The following is a 26,716-nucleotide window of genomic DNA, read 5'->3' as shown; positions in this document are numbered from 1 at the left end:
AACAAATTAGTTCACCACTGTCGTTTTTGAAGAACTTGCTTGCATCAGGGTAGTGGAGATGTCGCTTCATTATTGCAGCCTTAAGAACGCGATATGCAAGGGAAAGCGGGCTGGCGCTTGCTTCTTGTTTCCCGGTTTGGTTTTCTTCGCTGGTTGGGCTTTGGCAATAGGGAAGGCTTTCGCCAAAACGAAACAGCCAATAAGCAACGAACATCACCACTATCACGATTTTGAAGGTGTTTGGCCAGTCAACATCTGGGAAGGCGAAGGTTGCTGTGATGGATCCCAAGCACCACCAATAGAGCACCAAACCTCCGTACGTGCTGCACCCGAATTTCATTATTGCCATCCAGGCTCTGTTCATGGCGCCTTAACTGATCAACCAGGAATTCTTTCAACGGTGGTTCTTTCCCTGCTGTGCCCACCGAGATTAGCACCAAAGCCACAACGAGCAGCCAAATCTTAGTACCTGTAATGCATAATAGTACCAACCCCTGCAACAACAAGAATTGACACTAAACATGAATCCACGAATTATCGAATCTAGTGAATTAATAAGAGTACCAAGACATCCGAGTAGAGAGGAAGCCCCTAGGAGCAGTACTAACGCCAGGTTTGGTACATGCTAATAAAAATGGATTGAATATTTTGTTTTTGTTGACATTTATGTTTGTATGGAAATGAATTTAATGATTTTCGGATTCATTTACACGAATGTAAAATTAAAATGATTATTTATTTTCAATTCAATGTTACTATGAAAAAATGAAATAAAATGATCCATATATAAAATTTAAAATAATACTTTATTTTCATTTTTAAAAAAATCTTTTACACTTTATGCATTTTAAAATATATTTTATTTTCATTAAAAAAAAAAAACATCTTTAAGAGTTTTTTTGTATTACTATTGTTTGATTGTTGTTGAGAAACAATTTTAAAAAACAAAGTAATAAATTTCATAATTTCTAAAAATAGCATTAGTAATTATTATTTTTTATTTTTTAAAAAATAAACCAATTATGTTTTAATAAGATATTAAGATATTTATAAGAGAGAATGTTATTTATGATTTTATTATAATTCTACTATTCATATTTTATTATAAAAAAAATATTTATATTTTTTAATAAGACTTAAATTAAATTTATTTATATGATATAAATTGAATTTACAATTTATACTTTATAAAATCAAAATAAAGAATTATTAGTGAAAATCATTTTTCATTTTTAAATTTTTGAAAAGTGTTTTTAAAAATGACTTATACAAGGTATCAAAATAGCATGTTTAAGGGTTAAATTAAAATCTCACTTAACTTATCTTATCCATGATGTGAACTGTGAAGGAGAATAAATAAATAATTGGAAGAAGAAACAACCTAGCGTTACACTTACAATAATGTAGGTTTTAGTGGTGATTAGGATCATTTTGAAATGACCAAAGTAGGCATCTGACGCGTGAGCGAGAAGAACCACTACTATTGTAGATGTCACTTCGTACGTACTCACAGCTGCTGCTGCAACGTGCAGATGTACGTCCTCCCACGTATCTCTGATGTATGACATCAACACGTCCACCACTGCATGTTCTACTAGGCTGTGGCCGAACACCAGAGCTGAAAGGGAAAAAAAAAAACACGAAAATGAGAACAATTCTAGGGCTCTAAATCCTTAGAAGCGAAATTATTTTATTTCTTCAAGTTAAAACTCAAAAAGTAACGAAAGAAAGCAAGATTACCGGATATTAACAGGACAGCCTTGGAAAAGACGAAGTAATATTGAAACCATCTAGTCAATTTGCTTTGGATCTTGGAGTATTTCATTTTCAGTCGTATCAGTCAAATTGGTTTCACTGTGTATAACCTGCACCAGACGAAGTAATATTGAAACCATCTAAGTCAATTTTATTATTATTATTTTATCCTGTTAGATTTGAGTTATAAAACCACATAGCATTAGATCTTCAATAAACGACCTGTCCTATGGTTACTATCTTTAGAAATCAAACAAAGAAAAAAGTTCCTTTTAAAAATGAAATCTTTCATTATTTGTTAAGAGTAAAATTGTATACTTTTCACTTAATAGTGGAATTGTGTTTTGTGGTTCAGATTCCATGATTTTTACCTTTAGGTTATGTTTGGTTCCAGAAAATACTAAGGAAAGAAAAAAAATGTAAAGGAAAATGATTTTTTCATGTTTGGTTATCCTATGAAAAATATAAAAGAAAATCAAATATAATTAAAACTAATTAAAACTTATATATTTTAAAATTATTTAATCTTTATATTAATGAGTTAAAATAAATAAAATGAGTTTGAAGTAAAAAATAAAAATAACGTATCAACTTTTAATCAATTTTTTATTTTCCTTCACTTTTTCTTTCCTTCTATTTTTCCTTTGTATTTTCTTTCCCTTACATTTTCCCTCAAATTTTCTGAAAACCAAACATAGCCTTAGTTTTTGGGGGGAGATTATGTGGGTAGTTTCCATGCTGATGCTCTTGGTGTGATGATTTCTTCTTTTCACTTTTTAATATTAAAAACGGAAATTAAAATAAATTAATTTTAATTTAAAGTAGACGCTTATTCACCATAATTGAGATCACTAAATTTTCAATAATATATATATATATATATTAATTTAAAGTAGACGCTTATTCACCATAATTGAGATCACTAAATTTTCAATAATATATATATATATATATATATATATATATATATATATATATATATATATATATATATATATATATATATTAAAGGTGATTTTTTATGTAAAATATCAAGCAAAAACATAAGAATTTTTACAAAAGTAAAATTGATACTAAAAATTAAGATGAAAATATTTTATTAATATAATGGCACACAAGAGTTATAATTTTAGATTTATAAAATAAAAGTTTTTTATTATTTAATAAAATATGACAAATGTAATTTTTAAAAACAAATCTTTTAAATAAAATATATTTCTATCTTTTTGTATTCAAAAATTAAAAAGTTATTTATGTTTTGTCAATATTTTTATTTTGATACGTCTTTTACCATTTTTTTCATCATTTCATTATTTTTTAAATATATTTATAAGTTAAGATAAAAAAAAAAAAAAATCATTTTCCTGTATATAAACGGAAACCAAACATATAACCTTAAAGAAATGCATATGCTAGCAAATAACAATAGAAAAATTAAATAAATAAATAAATTAAAGAGAGACAGGAAGGGATACGGATTTGTTGGCAGAAATGGACCTCCCTGGTGAGTGACTTCGATGAGGGCCGGTGGATAAATGGATCTGGTGTTGAGGTAGCAAACTCCGGTGGTGGATCAGGGCGAAAATCTAAACAGGTTTGAAGTGGCTTCAAATGCGGGAAACCTGGAGAAATTTTTAGTTCAACAAGAGTATGCAGGTTTGAAAAACATTTCAGAACGAATCAAGAAATTCCCCACTAAAGCCCACCACCAAAAATTTCTAAAAACCTCCTCACTCCTCTCTTCTCCCCAGACGCCTTCTACTCGACCCACCTATTTTTCCCTATGGTTATATGGATAGATGACTCAAAATAAAGGTATAACCTTACCATGGAATCTGAACCACAAAACACAATTCCACTATTAAGTGAAAAGTATACAACTTTACTCTTAACAAAAATCAAGAAACCGATTTTTTTCAAAGATGATTTACTTTCTCTTCATTTAACACATCATTCTTATTCTCACCTACACCATGAATACGACTCTCTATACACCATTTCCTGTAACACCCATAACCCTTTTCCCTAACCCTTGCCTTCATCATTTTATCGTACGGTTGTACCCAAAAGAAAAATCAGTCTCAAGACTCTCCACCTCGATTACTTAAACATGTCGTATTCTTATTTTTTTTTTTATTAAATAGAATAAAAACTCAATTATTGTAATGATTAAATACAAAATAAAAATTAATTACATTATTATTAAAACAATAAATTTAAAATAATAAGATACAAAAATATTAATTTCTCACACACAAAATATAATAAAATATCAATTTTCGTTCAAATTCCATCACTTTATTAATACAACATTTATTTTTAATTTTTATGATGGCGATTTAATTCTTTAACTCAAGCCATCCATAAAACCCATTATCACGATCTCATAAAAATTAAGATAATAAAGTGATGAAAGATAAATTCAAATTGTAATTTTTAGAAAATAAATGTTTATAAAAAATTGAGTTTGGAGATCAAGTTATTTATGGAGAAGATTTTTTTAATGTAATTCAAATATTTTGATCAACATTATTTTATAAATTATGAATATTGAGGTATTAATCAAGATTGTTAAACGAATAAATTGAAAAATAATATGTTAGGATTACTAAATATATAGTTTAAGATTTCTTTTATGCCCAAATAAATTTTCTTTTTAATATTTCATGAACCATAAATCAAAATAAAAATTTGAAATTTTAATATATCAAAACAATTATCTTTTTAATATATGAACTAAAAATAAAATTAAAATTAAAGTTTATTACATTTAAAATATACCAAACACTCCTCGTAACAGCTCATTTTGTCTCTTTGCAATTTAACACATTAACCTCAGTAGTTGTAATCTCCTCACCCATCATAGCCCAATGAACTCAGCTGGAATTAGTTGTTCCACTCTCGGCACATATCCCTTCACTCATCACTTGTCCTTCTCTACCACAGCCCATATTTTTTTAGGGAGAATTACCCAAAAGTGGGTTGGAAAAAATAATGACTATAAAGACTAACTCTAAAAGAGAACAATTTTACCATTAAATATGTTTTCTATATTATTTATAAATAAATTGGGATTGTCAATGATGTGGGACCCATACATGATGATAAGTATAGCTTGATAGGCAATCAATGATATATTTTTCAACTTAAAAAAATTATTATCACTTTTGAACAATTGACTGTTTAAAAATTTGTTATTTTTTTTATAAAAAAATTGAGATTTTTTAAAGAATCTTGTAAAAAAAATAATTTTTAATATCTCATAAATAAAAACTATATCATGAAGTTATTATATCATTTTATATATAAAACATACAATTAAAAACTTTATTATTATAATATAATGAATAATTATTTTTACAACCACTCATCAATTAATAATATATAAATATTCAATTGACTAACACACACCTATTAAATGGAATAACGCACAATTATTCATTAAGTAATATAGTACATGAAAAAATTAAATAAAAATAACACGATCCTCCATTTTTGTGTTTTATTTGGTTTGGATCAAAGTATTTTATGATTGGTGAGTACATCTCGTTTTCTTGTTGTTGATTTGAGTTTGATTATCTCAGAATTTTTTTGAATAGATTTTTTTGTGGCCTCTGCATCTTATACAGTGTCTCTATCATTTTTGTTACAGTTTGTTTATAATAGCTTTAAAAATTTTAGATCCAAGACTTTTTCTCTGTTTGCTTCTGTAGATGTTTAATATGTTTTGATTTTAATCATGAAAATTTTTGTTTAATAAATTCTAAATAAGTTGTTACGTGATTAGGGACTCATTACTTTAGGTGTGATTATAAAAAATTGAAATGATTGCTTTTGAAACTTTAGATCTAGGCCTTTCCTCTGTTTTCTTTGGATTAGTTTTGCTAACTGTAGATCATTGTTTAATAAATTCTGAATATATAATCACAAGGTGAGAGATCATTTTAGGTATTAATGTTTTTCATTTAAGGACTCTAATCTTAATATTAGTTTTCATCACCTTATGTATTTAATTGGTGATTCATTTGGAATTTTTATGACTCTGATTTAATTCAACATATAAAAAAATTTAATTCTATAAATTCAAACAAGCTTAATTGATATTAATCCTTATTTTATGTGAGGTTACTTTGATTTTCATATGTATTTGATTAATGACTCAACTGAAATTTTCATATTGATTCAAAACATTTGGATTAAAAAGAAATAAATCATTCTGAAATCTTCTTTCTATGTCCTTTTTTATAATCTCCATTAAATCATCATGTCTCAAATGAATTTTCTAAAATCCCTTAACTGTTATGTTCTTCAACTCTCTATTTAATATTATTTGCACCAGAATATTGTGTAATTAGTAACTTTATGTATTATATGTGATTTTAAATGAGTTTTAATTATCTTTTTAAATGCCAATTTGTAATCATTCTTCATTTTCCAACAATTTTATAATAATTTGATTTCATTTGAAAATATGGTTTGATTAATCTGTATTTTTTAGTTTGGTAATTTAATTAACAGTTGAGTAGTAGGCAGTGTTATTAATGCACATTGATTTGTCTATATTTGCATATTTTGGGAGTTTATATAGGAGGAAATCTAATCTTGATAAATTGATTTAATCAAACACTTGAAATAACCTCTTCTTAATTTACATTAATTTTGAGTTTGATTGATGACATTTGATACACATTTTTAAGTGTTGCTAATTAATCTATATTGAGAATGTAAATTATTATTATTATTATTATTATTATTATTCAACGTTTGAATATATGATGAATAAATGAATGAATATCCTGATATAAACATGCATCAGCTACCTTTGTTTTCCTCCGGTGCACCTCCCTTGTTGAAAGCCAGTGCCAAGCCACTGTGGTTGGCTCCACCATATCATTGTATATGACTGATCTGGTCGTTGCTGCATCAGCTCCCAAATTCTACCAATGGTTATGCAAGGTCAGCTGGTTAAGGAAAGCTCAGGTTATGAAAGAACTTAGCCGTTAATTAATTAATTAATTAAGTAATAGTGAGGTGTCGGTACGGAGTTGCATCAGCTGTGAATAGACTAGGCTAAGGGATGGATGGGGGTTTACAGGAGATCCCAGAGGCTCGCTCGGAAAGGCCTGATCTACGACCACTTCTGATCAAAGATCAGCCTGATCTACGCGTTATAGAACATGGGATTCTGCAGGAGCAATAATAAATAGGTATGAATAGAACAAGAGAAAGGGGCAATAGTAGAGAAAGTTATACAAAGCTATATACGAGTCATCCCCCCCTCGTTTTTTGTATTTCATTGATTGAATTTGAATTTCGTTTGATTAAGACGAAGTTCCGTAAAAACCTCCGCTTTCTTTGAAATATCATGAACAGTTCCTGTAGGTTGAGCTCCTTTTTCAAGGAAATATAGAATAACAGGAACATTTGAATAAGTTTGAGCCATTAGGGGAGAAAAAACAACCTAGTTAGTGCACTAACTCTTGCCAACTAGTCCAAACATCAAAAACTCTGCCATGCCTTGATTAATCACTGGATCATTGTATTCTATGAGGATGCAAAAACGTTCCAAGCATACAATTAAATTGTGTAATACCGTTAGACAAGAAACCTTGGCAAACCTCAACAGCTAGCAAAACTACACCACCCACAAAAAAATTAAAAGATAGCTTGACCAAGGAAAAAAAGACCAAAATACTTGCACTGATATAGGCGGCAGAAGAGAAGCAAGCCATTTTAAAATGACCTGTGTAGGCATCTGAAATGTGAACAATCCAACCTTCCTAATCAACTTTTATTAAGGTTTCACCGGGCAAACCTTCCAACAAGTAGAATAAAAGTTGACCACAAAGCCTCGACCACATCGCACCCTCACTTCCTTTCTGATATTCGAGTGGTCACTGTTCCCCTTGATAGTGGGGCAAAACCTTGATACTTAATCATGATTCGTGGAATCCTTCTTTTTCTAGCCAGTACAGGATATTAACAATACACAGGGCTTCTCTATTATGCATTACACGGCCATCGCCCTCCTTCAACCTTCCTGTTTTCCGGCATTGTATGATGTTATCATGTTCAATCTATGTTTAATTTATTTCTATTTGGTTTTTATAATACGATATTAATTACTAGGTGACTCTCCAAGCACCCAATTGTTAATTTGTAGACAGCAACGTTTTTAGACAAGATCTTATATAAAATTAAATTAATAGCTGCAACATCTCGCTTGAGTTTTTTGGGGTTGCTAACTCTCTCTTGTAGCAGCTAGTAAACTTTCAATTTCTCCATTAGCACTACCATGCATTCCAAAAGAAAGCTATCCAACTTTTTTTGTGAAGCCCAGGGCAAGACAGAAACTCGAACAAAGAAATGGAGTGAAGGGGATGTGAAGTTAATGCTGCGAAATGCAACCCAATGGAGCAAGCCATCTAATTTCGTGGACTTGCCAATCAATTAGGCCTTATGTGATAAGTGTTTTTTAAAACAATTCTAAAAAATAATTTTTAAAATTAGTTTTTGAAAACTATTTTATAACGTTTTATTGAATAAAAGCATGTTTGAAAACTAAAATATTTTTAACTTGTTTTATTTGTTTTTATATGTCTTAAAAACAACTTTAATATATAATATCTTATTTTTATTCATTTTTTTATATTTGTATAATTATTTTGTAAAACAAATTTTAAAAAATAGGTGAAAATAATTAACACCATGTTTGGTAATTATTTTTTAAAATAGTTTTTATAAACAGTTTTTGACAATTGTTATTTGATATTTTATAAAAATTTTGTAGGAAAATATTTGTTTGGGAATCTAAAATGTTTGTAACTTATTTTTAATATTTTAAAATATGTTTTAAAAATAACTTTTATATATATTGTTTTATTTTTAATCATTTTCCATTTTTATATATGTATTTTTAAAATAACTCTAATAAAACAAGTAAAACAACTAAAAATAACTAAAAGATACCTCTAAAAACATCATTTTTTTTTGTTTTGAAAAATAAAAATTATTTTATATTTTTTTGTTGTCAAACACATTTTTCTATTTTTTTTATTTTAGATAATAGAAAATTATTATTTAAAAAAAATACTAAATAGGTCCTAAAAGATCTCTTTAAAAACACATTGATTTCTATTCCTAGTTATCAATTTTTTTTTTTTATATCTATAACAAAAAATTATTTTCAAAAATAGTTATTAAAAAAGAGTTTTTAGTACTACAAATGCCTACAGCATGCAAAGAACCTACCTTCTAATCTTGTCCTTATTAATCAATTAAGTACTCCAAATGTTTAAACATTACTTAATGATCCGTGAGGGTAATTATTTTTTTCCTCGAGTTCTGCCATGGACTAAATCTAAATCAATGGATCCTAAGTTTAGTTGCAAATATTAGGATCATATTGAACGAAAAATAGAAAAATAACAGCTAAAAACCAAATGGAGATTCAGTTTAAATCAAATGCATAACGTCTAGATTGGATACATATCATGATTCGGACTAATCAAGCCTCTAGACAAAGCTAAAACGCAGCCAGTCAGTGGCAAAACTTCTGAGAAATATCAGTACCCTTTTCAAAGTTAGATTGTAATATTGAGTAGCATTGAAGCAATTGAAGTTGTCGGTGCTTACCTAAACTTTGACTTGGTAGATCACCGGTAATTTAAATGGGGGCGACCTTGTCCTCATAGGTCCAACCTAAGGGAGTGGGACAACTAGTCATAGAAAATGCCCCTCAAAGTGGGTTCATTGTCCGAGAAAAAAATAACTTAAGCCCAATTTGGTAATTATTTTTAAAAATAATTATAAAAAATAATTTTAAAAAACAGTTTTTAAAAATCGTTTTATATTTTATTAAATAAAACAATATATATTTTATTAAATAATTATAAAGAATAATGCCCTGAATTATTCTTTCCGGTTGGCACCATTGAATGATTTTTAATGTCATTGAATTTCATTCCATCAAAAGCATCGACAATTTTATTTCCACAACGCAGACTTGAAGTTTTAATAGTTTATAATTATTGATAATATATCTCTAATATTTTGTCTTAAATTAAACAAATATAATTTAATCACCCTCTGAATTCAGTATCTTTAAAATTTTATGTACTATTCTTTTATCCTCCTTTTCCATGCTAATCATCAACTATTTAAAAATTATTATTACATATTAAGTTTAATGTAACTACTTTCGAGTTCCAGCTGGAAATCAGCTGTACATTTAAAAGGCCCACTTTGGCCTTTGGACTACAAAATGGAGGGCATCTTTAAAAAGTTGTTGCACTACATAAGAAAGCTTTCCCTCAAATTAGATGAGGCTAGGCCCATTGTCTCCACATGCCTGAAAGACCTAGGTTCTACCATATCCTTCACAAATTATTAAGAGTATCGGGGGTTATATCAATCATGTTTGGCTTTTAATTTTTAATTTTTTTTAAAAGACTATTATTAGCTCAAGAAAATAATAATAATAATAATAATAAGCACAAAAATTTCAGCTTTTATGTGAATCTAATCATATTTAGACAAATTAAATTCCATCTATAAATAATGGTCAACTTCGGCACTTTTGGAGATGTTTTTCTTTGTTGTTTGATTAAATAATGATGAATTTAAAACTATAAATTATATTTACCATATAAAATTGTTTAATAACTTTCTTATTTTACCCTTACTAACTTTTCCTGCCTGCCCATTGATGACCATTTCTGGCTCTATCAGATTCGACAACATGGGGATTGCTCAGCGTATTATTATTATTCTATCATACCTAAACTTGGTGCGAGTCAACTTGGTCTCCAAGCACGAGCCTTCCTTACATGTAATCACCTTATATTTATTTTGGTGTGATTGAATTATCTTTAACTCAGAAGTCTTCTTTTTCTTAGAGAAGTATAGTAGCCAACTTGTTTAACAGCAAACACGGTTATGGAACCAAAGAAAATTGACAAGTGACGAGTTCATATGTAGACTACATAGATTTGATTAAATTTCATGGACTATTCTTAGGTCACTAAAGTCTTCTTCTTTTTCTTCTTCTTCTTCTTCTTAGAGAGAATTTATTAGAGAAGCATAGTAGCCAACGTGTTCAGCAGCAAACAAGGTTATGGAACCAAAGAAAATCGACTAGTGATGAGTTCATATGTAGACTACATAGATTTGATTAAATTTCATAGACTATTCTTAGCTCACAAAAGTCGTCTTCTTCTTCTTAGAGACAAGATTTATTATAGAAGTATAGTAGCCAACTTGATTAGCTAACACAGTTGTAGAACCAAAGAAAACCGACAAATTACGAGTTCATGTAGACTATTGATTTGAGAAGGATTTTCCAAAAGATTGCTCCCTCCTTGAATTGATCAACTAATGGACATTAGTGCAAGTTTTAGTAAGTTATATTTTTGTTTCCATTTTCTTTACTTAAAGATAAAGAAAGTTTAAGAAAGGTGTTTTTTTCTTCTTTTTTTTCTTTTTTTTTTCCTTATATTGTTCCAAACTATTTCTTTTTATGAAACTTTTTAAGAATCAAACATACTTATATTGTTTGGGCTGATCCTGCCCACCTTGGTGGGATAATTAAGCAATCGTCCAAGTATGTGATGAAGAAAGTGGAGAAAGACCTGATCCAAAGAGAGAAACGTAAGGTTTAGGTATGTGATTAATTTGATCAATCAAAAAAGCGTTTCCGTGCGGATCAGTCCGAGACTGTAATGAAGGTGGTCAAGAGACCAGGAAAAGCGCCACCAAACTCTCTTCCCCTCATCTTCATTTTTCTCCCTTTTCATAATTACAAATTATTATCTTGAGTTCATATTAATTAAATTTAGGCTTAATTAGCATTATTAAAGATGATGCCTCTAAATTTTTATAACAGAATAACGCAACAATTATTAATATTTAATTTATTTCAATTATGACATTATCCTTATCATATTTTTATCAAAGCGAGTGGTGATTTTTTTATATAAAAAAAAAGTGTGAAAAAAAAAAAATATATATATATATATATATATATATATATATATATATATATATATATTTTAACATTTCATTTAATTAAATGATACAAATGTGGTAAATGAATGAATAGGATAAAAAGTAGCAATTTTTTTTAAAAAAATTTTCAATTTTCAAATTAATGTGAAGAGATATTTAAATTATACTTTTATTAGAATTAAGGATTAAAATTATTATATATTACTATATTATTTGCTCTAATAAATAATAATACAATCTGAATAAGCCAGACAAATTTTATTAATGAGAAACTTCATAAAAGAAGTTGCTAAAACTGCTACATGAAGTAGTAATACAAGGAAAATGATAGTAACAATGATGTTCAAACTTCAAACGTCACCATAAGTTTCAAGCGATTTGGAGCTTCTAAGAGGGCGATTCCAGGTGGTTTGGACTGAAGATTGAGGGGCGGAGAGACACCTGATGGTTTGACGGACCGAAGAATGAGTGGTGGAGAGAGAACCAATACTAGGGTCAGATACGGTCCCGAACACTTGATCTCCATCTTCCAAAATTGCATGTGGTTTGTTGTTAGCTGTTGCATCTTCCTCACCCCCCATGTACTCGTGGGAGACGAAGCAGTACAAGCACAGATTCGCGAAGCTTAGTATTGTTAGCATAAGGTAATACCTATCTAGATGACTATCGTTTACGTTGTCTCTGAACCAGTCGCGGAAAACAAAAACACAGGCAATGTTGACCAATTTTCCAATACTCAGTATGCAATTAGTGAAAGGTCTCGCATAACTCTTCATCGAGTCAGCTACCAGATCACAGAAGAAATCCACGAGTCCGTCTTCCGCGAGTCCTTCCATGAATCCCAACAGGCAGAATTGTGGAACCAACCACAAGATACTCATGTGGATTGTCACATCTGGGTCGTCTTTAACTCCGTCTCTATCAACCATATTCAATCTGCGCGCCTCAACCTGCCAAGCAGCACAACAACATATGATGGACGAAACCATTCCAACACCAATTCTCACTAGCAGACCACCTTGTTTTTGTCTTCCATCACTCCACCTCCGTTGTATTAGTAACTCGTACAAATATGGAACTATGAAGCTTGTTAAGGATTTCACGGCATTGAAAGCAATCACGATATTGACAAAGCTGTTGGTAATAGGTGAACTCAGGTTGGAGGTCTGTTCAACAAAGAAAGTGCTCCCCGTTGCTTCAACCAGACCATACACCAGGAAGGTCGCCCACATAGGAACCATTTTTAGGAGATACTTTATTTCCTTCACCTGTGCAACAGAGCAAAGCTTTCCCTGTTTTTCTTGTTCTTCTGGACTGAGGGAGAATGGGTCCACAATAGCCGCTTTATCTAACCATCTATGTTCCACCGACAAGGTTTAAATGTCACAAATGAGAGGGAGGAGTGTTTTTCACTTGTGTATTAGAAAGAAAGAGAGAGAGAGAGAGAGAGAGTTGCAACTCTGTACCTGAAGAATGGAATATTGGGCAACAAAATTAGTTCACCACTGTCGTTTTTGAAGAAGTTGCTTGCATCAGGGTAGTGGAGATGTCGCTTCATTATTGCAGCCTTAAGAACGCGATATGCAAGGGAAAGCGGGCTGGCGCTTGCTTCTTGTTTCCCGGTTTGGTTTTCTTCGCTGGTTGGGCTTTGGCAATAGGGAAGGCTTTCGCCAAAACGAAACAGCCAATAAGCAACGAACATCACCACCATCACGATTTTGAAGGTGTTTGGCCAGTCAACATCTGGGAAGGCGAAGGTTGCTGTGATGGATCCCAAGCACCACCAATAGAGCCACCAAACCTCCGTACGTGCCTGCACCCGAAATTCATTATTGCCATCCAGGCTCTGTTCATGGCGCCTTAACTGATCAACCAGGAATTCTTTCAACGGTGGTTCTTTCCCTGCTGTGCCCACCGAGATTAGCACCAAAGCCACAACGAGCAGCCAAATCTTAGTACCTGTAATGCATAATAGTACCAACCCCTGCAACAACAAGAATTGACACAAAACATGAATCCACGAATTATCGAATCTAGTGTATTAACAAGAGTACCAAGACATCCGAGTAGAGAGGAAGCCCCTAGGAGCAGTACTAACGCCAGGTTTGGTACATGCTAATAAAAAATGGATTGAATATTTTGTTTTTGTTGACATTTATGTTTGTATGGAAATGAATTTAATGATTTTTGGATTCATTTACACGAATGTAAAATTAAAATGATTATTTATTTTCAATTCAATGTTACAATGAAAAAATGAAATAAAATGATCCATATATATAATTTAAAATAATACTTTATTTTCATTTTAAAAAAATCTTTTACACTTTATGCATTTTAAAATATATTTTATTTTCATTAAAAAAAAAACATCTTTAAGAGTTTTTTTTATTACTATTGTTTGATTGTTGTTGAGAAACAATTTTAAAAAACAAAGTAATAAATTTCATAATTTCTAAAAATAGCATTAGTAATTATTAATTTTTATTTTTTAAAAAATAAACCAATTATGTTTTAATAAATATTAAGATATTTATAAGAGAGAATGTTATTTATGATTTTATTATAATTCTACTATTCATATTTTATTATAAAAAAATATTTATATTTTTTAATAAGACTTAAATTAAATTTATTTATATGATATAAATTGAATTTACAATTTATACTTTATAAAATCAAAATAAAGAATTATTAGTGAAAATCATTTTTCATTTTTAAATTTTTGAAAAGTGTTTTTAAAAATGACTTATACAAGGTATCAAAATAGCATGTTTAAGGGTTAAATTAAAATCTCACTTAACTTATCTTATCCATGATGTGAACTGTGAAGGAGAATAAATAAATAATTGGAAGAAGAAACAACCTAGCGTTACACTTACAATAATGTAGGTTTTAGTGGTGATTAGGATCATTTTGAAATGACCAAAGTAGGCATCTGACGCGTGAGCGAGAAGAACCACTACTATTGTAGATGTCACTTCGTACGTACTCACAGCTGCTGCTGCAACGTGCAGATGTACGTCCTCCCACGTATCTCTGATGTATGACATCAACACGTCCACCACTGCATGTTCTACTAGGCTGTGGCCGAACACCAGAGCTGAAAGGGAAAAAAAAAACACGAAAATGAGAACAATTCTAGGGCTCTAAATCCTTAGAAGCGAAATTATTTTCTTTCTTCAAGTTAAAACTCAAAAAGTAACGAAAGAAAGCAAGATTACCGGAGATTAACAGGGCAGCCTTGGAAAAGACGAAGTAATATTGAAACCATCTAGTCAATTTGCTTCGGATCTTGGAGTATTTCATTTTCAGTCGTATCAGTCAAATTGGTTTCACTGTGTATAACCTGCACCAGACGAAGTAATATTGAAACCATCTAAGTCAATTTTATTATTATTATTATTTTATCCCGTTAGATTTGAGTTATAAAACCACATAGCATTAGATCTTCAATAAACGACCTGTCCTATTTCAATGGTTACTATCTTTAGAAATCAAACAAAGAAAAAAGTTCCTTTTAAAAATGAAATCTTTCATTATTTGTTAAGAGTAAAATTGTATACTTTTCACTTAATAGTGGAATTGTGTTTTGTGGTTCAGATTCCATGGTTTTTACCTTTAGTTTTTGGGGGGAGACCCATGCTGATGCTCTTGGTGCGATGATTTCTTCTTTTCACTTTTTAATATTAAAAACGGAAATTAAAATAAATTAATTTTAATTTAAAGTAGACGCTTATTCACCATAATTGAGATCACTAAATTTTCAATAATATATATATATATATATATATTAAAGGTGATTTTTTATGTAAAATATCAAGCAAAAACATAAGAATTTTTACAAAAGTAAAATTGATATTAAAAATTAAGATGAAAATATTTTATTAATATAATGGCACACAAGAGTTATAATTTTAGATTTATAAAATAAAAAGTTTTTTATTATTTAATAAAATATGACAAATGTAATTTTTAAAAACAAATCTTTTAAATAAAATATATTTCTATCTTTTTGTATTCAAAAATTAAAAAGTTATTTATGTTTTGTCAAATATTTTTATTTTGATATACCATTTTTTTCATCATTTCATTATTTTTTAAATATATTTATAAGTTAAGATACAAAAAAAAAAAAAAATCATTTTCCTGTATATACACGGAAACCAAACATATAACCTTAAAGAAATGCATATGCTAGCAAATAACAATAGAAAAATTAAATAAATAAATAAATTAAAGAGAGACAGGAAGGGATACGGATTTGTTGGCAGAAATGGACCTCCCCGGTGAGTGACTTCGATGAGGGCCGGTGGATAAATGGATCTGGTGTTGAGGTAGCAAACTCCGGTGGTGGATCAGGGCGAAAAATCTAAACAGGTTTGAAGTGGCTTCAAATGCGGGAAACCTGGAGAAATTTTTAGTTCAACAAGAGTATGCAGGTTTGAAAAACATTTCAGAACGAATCAAGAAATTCCCCACTAAAGCCCACCACCAAAAATTTCTAAAAACCTCCTCACTCCTCTCTTCTCCCCGGACGCCTTCTTCTCAACCCACCTATTTTTCCCTATGGTTATATGGATAGATGACTCCAAAATAAAGGTATAACCTTACCATGGAATCTGAACCACAAAACACAATTCCACTATTAAGTGAAAAGTATACAACTTTACTCTTAACAAAAATCAAGAAACCGATTTTTTTCAAAGATGATTTACGTTCTCTTCATTTAACACATCATTCTTATTCTCACCTACACTACGAATACGACTCTCTATACCCCATTTCCTGTAACACCCATAACCCTTTTCCCTAACCCTTGCCTTCATCATTTTATCGTACGGTTGTACCAAAAAGAAAAATCAGTCTCAAGACTCTCCACCTCGATTACTTAAACATGTCGTATTCTTTTTTATTATTATTATTAAATAGAATAAAAACTCAATTATTGTAATGATTAAATACAAAATAAAAATTAATTACATTATTATTAAAACAATAAATTTAAAATAATAAGATACAAAAATATTGATTTCTCACACACAAAATATAATAAAAAAATTTAATTCTTTAACTCAAGCCATCCATAAAACCCATTATCACCATCTCATAAAATAAACTTTTAAAATATATAAAAGTATTAATGTTAAAAAAATAATAAAAGGAATGAGTAAACTTCAAAGATTATTTAGAGAAATAAAATTAAGATAATAAAGTGATGAAAGATAAATTCAAATTGTAATTTTTAGAAAATAAATGTTTATAAAAAATCAAGTTATTTATCGAAAAGATTTTTTTTAATGTGATTCAAATATTTTGATCAATATTATCTTATAAATTATGAAAATTGAGGTATTAATCAAGATTGTTAAATCTCTTCTAAAAGGTGGATTGTTCCAACTTCCAAGAACTTGTTTGTTACTTGGAGTTTTGGGGGCCCATTTGGCACATTCATAACTTCTACTGAAGTCCTGTCTGAATAGTCTAATCATAGAAAACATTTTGTAAAGAGATTTGCTGGTGTGTGGTCACTAAATTTTGAGAACTTATGTCTGGTGATAATAGCTGTTAAAAGTACTTAATATTTGATTTGACAATAACACTATGAAATTTTATTTCTTAATTTTTTTTTCTGTTTACATAGCGATACTTCCATTTGCTTATAAAATGTTGTAAAATACAACAAAACAAGTACTTAGGTGGCGTTTGTTTTTTTGGCTTTTTGCTGAATACAATTTGCTTTCAGAATTTAGGTTGTTTGTTTTTTTAATTTTTGATGACTTATTACTGAATTTTTACAATTTTTGACTAAATAAAAAAAGCTAAAATATTTGGCTTTTTCTATTTAGAAAAAGCCAAAATTTTAAACCTTTACCAAATACGATTGAACCCGAACCCGACGCCCAAACCTACCCACCCATCCCTTGTAGCTCTCTGCAACCCCGATCCTCAACCCTCACCTCATCCCCAAAGCAATAATTTCTTCATTCTCCTCCTCCATCGCTCTCCTTCCGAGACTACAGAGTTGGAAAGAAGCTCCTCTTTCATTCAGCATCGTTGATCTGATCGAAGGTAACTGACCTAAATTTATTTTGGGTTTTAGGATTTCAATAGAGCATTCGAGTCTCATTTTCCAGTACTTCTCTTTCTAAAACTCTCATTTTCAATAGAGCATTCTGGTTCACGTGTTGCAGGTCCGTTTATTTTTTAAGGAAGAAAAACTTTGTTTGGTGATATCTTATTATTTAGAGCCTATTTGATATGGTTGTTGTCTCATTGTTAATTTGGGTTTGTTTGATTGTTGTGATTTTTGTGGTTTGTTGGGTTATTTTTTAAGGAAGAAAAATTTTGGGTTTAATCTTATTGATTTCATATTATAGTTTGTTGGGTAGAGCATTTGTGCTCAAACTGTTTGTTAGAATGCCCATGAGAGTTCTTAAATAACGTGGAATACCCCCTCCAAATGATTGAACGCTATTGAAAGTTGTTGCAGAGATGAAAGGTTTCCCTGAATGTTGGAGGGTTTATAGGATTTTTTGAGTCCTCTTTGTAAGGTTGCAGGGGTTTGGATCATCCAAAAATGGCTCCTACACTTGCCTACTGCATTGGACTTGTGCATCATCCTGTCCTGATGTGAAATAGTTTAGAAGGATCAGCCCATCCCGAGTAGCATGGGCTTTTCTCTACAGTGAATTTATGATTTTGTCTTTCTCCATCATTTTTTAATCTCTTAAACAAGGCTTACATAGTCAGCCTTGTAACCTATTCAATTAGAATCCATCTTTAGAGGCAATTTTGACTGTTAAATGTGAGGGTCATTCTCCATAGGAATCATCATCTCCTTTTCATAAGGAGAAGTTACATATATTTCACATGGACAAGGATTTAGATGCAAGGTACACGGTAGCCATAGCAATATCCCATTTCTCCCCCAGTTTAAACAGAGGCTCATGCTCTTTTGCAATCCCATTCACTCTTATATCATAATCTGTTCCCCACTCCAATGCCAAGCTCTTACCCTGTTTTACCCTTCCTTAAGTCATTAGCAGCTGGATTTTTAAGAATGGTATGCCCCCCATTGCCAAAGAAATTGGTAATTCAAATCATTCCTTTCTTTTTCCACAAAGATCAAGATGGCTTTACAGTTCCTGTGAGCCCAGAAACTAATTACAGAGGAACCTAATTCTAAAATGATTTGGCATCTGAAATGTTTAGTTTTACATGAGCAGTGATTTTTTATACAATATCCACTCAATCTGCTGAGAACCCAATTTGTTACCAAGAAGCAATGAGGTTCCAGAATCTTAAAGATGGATCAAAGGCATGAGGCTCAAACAGAGCATCTCCTCCTATCCTTTTCTTCTTAAACCCCAATGCTGATTTTGGAATTTTTAACATAATGCCATTATCAATATTAGATAGATTATCAGGCTTTCAAAGTAATCTTCTGTCATAAGCTGCCCCTTCCCTTTCCATATCCCAAATTATATTCTTTTGTTCTGATTATAAAAAACTAATATATCAATATTTTATAACCCACAAGATTAAAATAGCTTGTGTGTATAATGATATTTTATAACAAATTTTATTTTTCAAAGGGTGTATGTCGTCATCTACATGATATTAATTTTTTTCTCTTTTTTCTTTATGATAACATGAAATACCTATTGTTCATAATTTTTTCCTTTAATACAATATTTCATTTCATCTTTATTCAAACAATTAATTATTATGATAAATAAATAAATTTGATTTTATCTAAATAATAAGTGATTACCAATAATATTATTTTTCAAAATTTATTTTTAAATTTTGTTGCTAAATTAATCCAGTGTGAATATATATTTTTTTTCCTATATTAGTGATTATGTTAATAACCCTTATCATATATTTCATTTTTATTTTAAGAAATGAGGGAAATTGCTCCTGGAGAAGCACAAAAAGCAAGAGTGCACTGTGAAAGTCAAAAGGCCATGTGGAAAAAGGACTGCAAATAATTAATGGTCTTACATGTATAGGTAAGGTGGGGTAGGCCATCACATTTGGGGTTTGGAGCTTTTAACCAACTACTCTCTTAGAGTTGGGGTTTCCAGAAGTAAAAAAAAAATAGCTCTTCAAAAGTCAATGGCATTCTCACATGGACTCCTGTATCTCCATTTTCCTTTGTTGAGCCTCATCTCCCACTCCCACTTCCACTTCCAGTCGGAATTTTTGATAAGATTATAAGAGTTTTAAAAAATAATTTTTAAATTATAGTACTCAATCAATAACCCAAACACCAAGATTGTTTGTATAATAATATCATTTTTTTTGTGTAAGATTTATGTTTTTATCACTCTCAGGAATTTAGATAAACTATTTGTGTTTGGTGACAGATTTCTTTCTGGCATTCAATCTATCTAAAGCCACGTCTTTGATTGAGGCATTTATTTTTTCAACTTATTGCATTAATGACTTTATGACCCTTTCAATCATTTGCTCAAGTTTGTACAATCTTTACCATGTATCTAATAATACATATAAATGCAAGGATGCTGCATACTCCACAAATCTTCTCTGTATCTGAACCACCTCCATGTTTTTGCCTTTGCCTGTGCCTCCTCTCTACACTCTACACACACAACTCTACCTTGTTAGCTATGACCCTATAAAGCTTTGAAATTTTGAGAGTGCAAATCTTGTGCAATTATTACACAATCAAATGATATAAATGCTGAGAAACTTGAAAGGGATATGATGAATTTAATGTGCAGTAGCAAAATCCAAAGTTTTCTTACTTTTGGGTACAGTCTACTATGAATACATAGTAGACCCTTTTCGTACCTCTTTGTATTTGTGTTATCCTTTCCTACAGAATCACAGCCCCCACCATTTGCTCTCTCTTTCCACCATTTATGAGCTGCTACTTCCCTCAAAAGCGCCCCTTCACTTTCTCCCACTTTACATATAATCCTTTTTAGTTGTAGTTGATGTTAATTCGAAGCCATTTTTACGTTTTAATCCTAGTGAATTAAGAAATAAGAGCCAATGAGATATAATCAATGAAATGTAAATAGAGTTTAGGCTCAAATTCACATAAGAAGGTTACACTAGGTATAAAGCAAGCCATACTCAAACTTTACATTCATGAAGATTTTTATTTTATTTTATTTTATTGTATTGTCTTTAATTGAAAATTGAAAATTAATCATTAATGTTGGTTGGTTTTTTGTACAGTAATGAGTCAAAATATTGAGATTAGTAGGGCAAATTGGACTGACCCCATCCAAAGAAAGCACTTTATTGATCTTTGTCTTCAAGAGGCAAACAAAGGCTTTAGATCAGGTGGAGGTTTAAAGTCTAGTGCTTGGCCTCGAATTGCTGAAGAGTTGGAGAAGTTACTTGGAAAACGTTATACTTCAAAACAACTTAAGAATGGGTGGGATTACATGAAAAGACAATATCTCATTTGGAGTAAAATGATGACTATGACAGGACATGGTTACAACTCTGTAACCAAAACTTTTGATTGGCCAGTTGAAAAATGGGAAGAATATCTACAGGTAGTTTTTTTTATGGATTTGAGTGAATTTTAAAAATAATTGTCTTATATATATGTATATATGACTAATTTGTTGTTTGTCTTGTAAAATAGAAATATCCAGAAGCTAAACAATTCCGTTTTAAACCATTAGCAAATGTGGAAGAATTAGAGGCATTGTTTGGAGGAGTGTTAGCTACTGGGTCTAAAAATTGGAGCTCAGGGGGAGTGATAGCTTCTGGGGCTGAGGAATCATCAACACATTCTACATCTATGCCTAGCGAAACTTCAATTAGTTTAGAAGAAGATGAGGATTTGTCAAGAAATACTAATGATGAAGCAGAAGGTTCTAAGAAAAAACAGAAGAAAGGAAAGAAAGAGCAAACTCAAGAAGAAATGAATAGAATAGTGAATGTGTTGGAGAATCTTGAAGGACCCACAGTCAAAGAATGCATGAAGATTTTGAAGAGGCTTTTGACTTATGAGGATCCATTATACTATGTAGCAATTAATGCATTTTGCAAGAAGAAAGAGTACAGAGAGGTGTGGATGGAGATGGAAAGTGACGAAGAGCGAATGGGATGGATTCAAAGCTTGCGAAAATAACTTTTTAAATATTTGTTTTAGATTTGTGGAATGCCTAGGGTATATGACTTATATGATGATTTTAATTTGGTACTTTTGGTTTGTTTGTTTTGGATATTTGATACATTTAAACTTTTCCAATTATAAGACTTTCTCTCTACATTTTATGGATATTTGTTTTGGATATTTATTACTCATACATTGTTATAACTATTTAATTATATTGTTATGTTTTATTTTATAACTATTTTTTTTTTATAATAGATATTCTTATGGAGAATCCTTCACATCACTCAAATAGTTCAAGTTCATCATCATCAAGTGAAGATGAAGATACAAAGTTAGAAGTGACAAGAGTTTTAAAAAAAAGATTGGTTGTGTTGTTGCTCAAATTATTGAGTGACTCATCCATTAATAAGGAACGAGTCTCTACTTCATCATTTACAGGTTCACTTTTCATTCAAGAGCTTTTAAATGGTTCATCTAGCACATGTTATGAACTAATGCGGATGGAAAAACATGGATTTATTTCTCTATGTCACATGTTTCGAGAAAAAGGATGGCTTGTTGACAGTAAACATTTGAATGTTGATACTTAGTAAAATTATGAATAATAGATACAAGGAATTCAAATTGACCAGCATCATAAGGTGTCCAAACTTACCAACATGACATGAATAAGAAAGGTTCAAAATCACACATTCTAAACATAAGGCACTCAGATTTGCTCAAATTACAAACTTTAGAGAGATACCAAATTTCATCCAATACTTGAGCACACATCAATATCTACCCTGATTTGACTAGCAATGCAATCATGCAAAGCTCTCTTATTGGGTACATCTACCCACTAGTGTTATATGGCATTCAACATTTGAAACTTTTCATCAGATATTGCATGTTGCCTAATAAAGCCATCCATGACTATGCATGCAATTATTTGAGTTTTGGGTCAAAATGGCCCTTTTTTTTTTTTTTTTAATTGTAACATCTAACCACTTTTTTAAACTTATATTCAAATTAGCCTTTTTGATGCCACGTAAGTGCCACGTCATTAAAAAATATTTTTTTCGTCATTATAGTGAAAGCGCAGTTGGAAAACGCGACTTCATTTTTGTACTAAAGTCGTAGTTGGGAAACGCGGCTTTATTTTTGCACTAAAACCGCAGTTGGCAAACACGACTTCATATTTGTACTAAAGTCGCAGTTGCCAAACGCGGCTTCATTTTTTAACTAAAATCGCGGTTGGCAACTGCGGCTTTAGGTAATTTTTATTTAAATTTAAAATTTAATTAAAAAATTATTAAATTACAATTTATGAATAAAATTAAAAATATACTTAAATAATAAATTATTTATATTTAAATTTAAAATTATAGTATTACTTCAATAAACATAAATTGATAAATAGAAGATATTATAAATAAATATTTTATTTATTAATAAATTAATAATCTTAAAATAATAAACTTATATAACATATAAATAATATATAAAATTGTATAATTTATTAATTTAAGATATTTAATTTGTTAATTTTTAAAATATTAATTTATGTATATTATGATAAATTTATCTTTATCGAAATAATAGTATAGCAGTTGATAACTGAGATTTCAATTATAATATTTTTTTTAATTTCAAATTTAATTAAAAACTATTAAATTACAATTTATGATTGAAATTTAAAAATATACTTAAATAAAAAATTATTTATATTTAAACTTAAAAATCTAGTATTACTTCAACAAACATAAATTAATAAATAGAAGATATTATAAATGAACGTTTTATTTATTAATAAATTAATAATCTTAAAATAATAAACTTATATAACATATAAATAATATATAAAATTGTATAATTTATTAATTTAAGATATTTAATTTGTTTTTTTTAAGATATTAATTTATTTATATTATGATAAATTTATTTTATCAAATAATAGTATATAGTCAGTTGTAACTGAGATTTCAATATAATTTTTTTTTACTTTCAAATTTAATTAAAAACTATTAAATTACAATTTATATTGAAATTAAAAAATATACTTAAATAATAAATTATTTATATTTAAACTTAAAAATCTAGTATTACTTCAACAAACATAAATTAATAAATAGAAGATATTATAAATGAATGTTTTATTTATTAATAAATTAATAATCTTAAAATAATAAATTTATATAACATATAAATAATATATAAAATTGTATAATTTATTAATTTAAGATATTTAATTTGTTAATTTTTAAGATATTAATTTATTTGTATTATGATAAATTTATCTTTATCGAAATAATAGTATAGTAGTTGATAACTGAGATTTCAATTATAATATTTTTTTTACTTTCAAATTTAATTAAAAACTATTAAATTACAATTTATGATTGAAATTTAAAAAATATACTTAAATAAAAAATTATTTATATTTAAACTTAAAAATCTAGTATTATTTCAACAAACATAAATTGATAAATAGAAGATATTATAAATGAATATTTATTTATTAATAAATTAATAATCTTAAAATAATAAACTTATATAACATATAAATAATATATAAAATTGTATAATTTATTAATTTAAGATATTTAATTTGTTAATTTTTAAGATATTAATTTATTTATATTATGATAAATTTATCTTTATCGAAATAATAGTATAGTAGTTGATAACTGAGATTTCAATTATAATATTTTTTTTTACTTTCAAATTTAATTAAAAACTATTAAATCACAATTTATGATTGAAATTTAAAAAATATACTTAAATAATAAATTATTTATATTTAAACTTAAAAATCTAGTATTACTTCAACAAACATAAATTAATAAATAGAAGATATTATAAATGAATGTTTATTTATTAATAAATTAATAATCTTAAAATAATAAATTTATATAACATATAAATAATATATAAAATTGTATAATTTATTAATTTAAGATATTTAATTTTTAATTTTTAATATATTAATTTATTTGTATTATGACAAATTTATCTTTAACAAATAATAACATACTCTTAAGCCGTAGTTGTCATATATAGATTTTTTTACAAAATTAGTTAATGAAATTAATTACAAAAAGTCTACTACAAAATGTAATTTTTAATAGTTTAATTAAAGTCACAAAAAATATCCACTAAACATTAATATAGTGGAAAATAAAAAACATATATAATCTCACATGCCTCCACAAGGAGAGAACCTATGTGTAACTGGTACTCTCTTCCTTTTTGGACGCCCCTCTCTAACTGTAGCAGGTACTGCATGTGACACATGAAGAACATCTGTCTGTGATGGGGCTAGAGCTGGAAATAGAGGTGGTGGTGGAGGTAGCAATCTAGGTCGACGTAGGCCCCGCCTACCCCTCGGAATGGCTGGCGGTAAATCTAGCTGAGTAGATGTGTCAATCTGCACTAATGGTGGGTCTGAAGAGGTAGGAGGTTGTAATGGAGGTAGGTCTAAAGAGGTAGGGGGTTGTACTGATGGTGGGTCTGAAGAGGTAAGGGGTTGGGTTGATGGTGGGTCTGAAGAAGTAGGGTGCTACACTGATGGTACGTCTGAAGAGATGGGTGACTGTACTAATCGTGAGGATAAAAAGGTAGGGGGTTGTAATGATACTGATACTGACGATGTGATGGGCTAACAACTACTATATCTACCTCTCTCTCGAGATATCGACCGACCTCGAACAAGTGGTGGTCGAGCAACTGTCGACTGAGCTGGTGACCTATCTCCTCCATGCTCTACATGTGGGAGACGATAATCTTCCCAAATAATGCACATAACATCAATGGTCATATGAATAATATCAACAATACCAGTACGACAAGCATCAATATCAGAGTCCTCCAATGCATGACCTCCTCGAGATATGATAGATGTCATAGTCTCAATCTGTCACATAAAATGATATATAATTATTTGTTGGAATAAATATTATACAGAATATGTACATAATATTAAAGTGATACAAACCAATAAGTGGGCAGATAAAGCAGTAGCCTGGTACCGCATAGGTCCAAAATCATTCATAGGTGTAATAAAACGACGTGTAATACGACGATACCATGTCATGTACGGAGCATGGTAGTCCATATGAGGCCCTATAGGCTCCGCAGTGACAATGTGGTCCCCCCTAGCCTCCCATAATGCCACGTAGTGCTCATGATACAACCTCCAATCAAACTGAGGTCGACCACGTCGATCTATGGAGTGAAGGTCAGAATCTATAGGGGGTGTCGAAGGAATACCCTGTATGAGTCCAAACTGTCGCAACACACGCTCAGGACGATGCCACTCAACAATATAAAAAAAAATAAGTGGTGACATCGTCCGCCAAATATCCTGATCAGCTAAACAAATGTCTGGAAGCAACGCTAGTATATCATCTGTGTAAGGCTGCCATAATACCTGATATATTCATAGATGAGTATGTATTTAATAAAGTATAAATTATATTATTAATATTAAAATGTTCATGTTAAAGAATACTAATATTTAGCCCAAACCTGATCAGATCGCTGTCTATCAAACTCATCTCTGTATGTGACCAACACATGATGAGGAGTGTCTGTATGAGATAAGGGAACTCTCCACCTACTCCTAGTGCATCTGGTGGGAATCTCTCATCTACAGGCACTGGTGCATGGGGAAGTGATCTACTAGGATGACCCACATGTAATCGCTCCCATGACCATAGCTAAAAATGAAATAAAATTATGTTTAAATGCACATAATTATGACAAAATTACATAATTAATAAGACTAGTAGTTATACCTGCAACAAATGTAATGGTCCTGCAATAGATTCTGCACTATCTAAGCTAGCTCGACATAACTCC

At 29.8% G+C, this 26,716-nt stretch overlaps 2 protein-coding genes across 5 annotated transcripts in view; one reads left to right on the top strand and one right to left on the bottom strand.

Moving 5' to 3' along the window:
- The window catches only part of LOC117919797 (protein NRT1/ PTR FAMILY 5.7-like), a 36,059-nt gene extending 19,806 nt beyond the window's left edge, over positions 1-16,253 (bottom strand). For 2 of the 4 annotated variants that reach the window (XM_034837054.1, XM_034837053.1), the window contains exons 1-5: positions 16,021-16,253; positions 14,985-15,109; positions 14,643-14,863; positions 13,227-13,744; positions 12,549-13,116 (exon numbers count right to left, since the gene is read on the bottom strand). In XM_034837054.1, the coding sequence (XP_034692945.1) occupies positions 12,549-13,116; positions 13,227-13,744; positions 14,643-14,863; positions 14,985-15,069 (1,392 nt within the window). In that variant the 5' untranslated portion in view covers positions 15,070-15,109; positions 16,021-16,253. Of the gene's footprint in view, positions 1-12,012; positions 13,117-13,226; positions 13,745-14,642; positions 14,864-14,984; positions 15,110-16,020 lie in introns of those variants that run through there. The other 2 variants (XM_034837051.1, XM_034837052.1) reach the window with 2 other exon arrangements.
- A 1,403-nt stretch (positions 16,254-17,656) lies between these two features.
- Positions 17,657-22,036, top strand: LOC117920116 (L10-interacting MYB domain-containing protein-like). Its single transcript, XM_034837477.1, has 3 exons — positions 17,657-17,832; positions 20,977-21,302; positions 21,395-22,036. Exons 2-3 carry the CDS (start codon positions 20,979-20,981, stop codon positions 21,884-21,886), a joined length of 816 nt encoding a protein of 271 aa, XP_034693368.1. The 5' UTR covers positions 17,657-17,832; positions 20,977-20,978; the 3' UTR covers positions 21,887-22,036.
- The last annotated feature ends 4,680 nt before the right edge of the window (positions 22,037-26,716 follow it).

The sequence above is a fragment of the Vitis riparia genome, chromosome 8 (genome assembly GCF_004353265.1).
Source record: "Vitis riparia cultivar Riparia Gloire de Montpellier isolate 1030 chromosome 8, EGFV_Vit.rip_1.0, whole genome shotgun sequence".
NCBI lineage: Eukaryota > Viridiplantae > Streptophyta > Magnoliopsida > Vitales > Vitaceae > Vitis > Vitis riparia.
This window is presented reverse-complemented; position numbering and strand designations above follow the sequence as displayed.

Bases quoted from the DNA above. Each gene is read 5' to 3' on its own strand.
- LOC117920116 (XM_034837477.1), top strand. From the start codon at position 20,979: ATGAGTCAAAATATTGAGATTAGTAGGGCAAATTGGACTGACCCCATC. The intron at 21,303-21,394 runs GTAGTTTTTTTT...CTTGTAAAATAG, and splicing joins AATGGGAAGAATATCTACAG to AAATATCCAGAAGCTAAACA.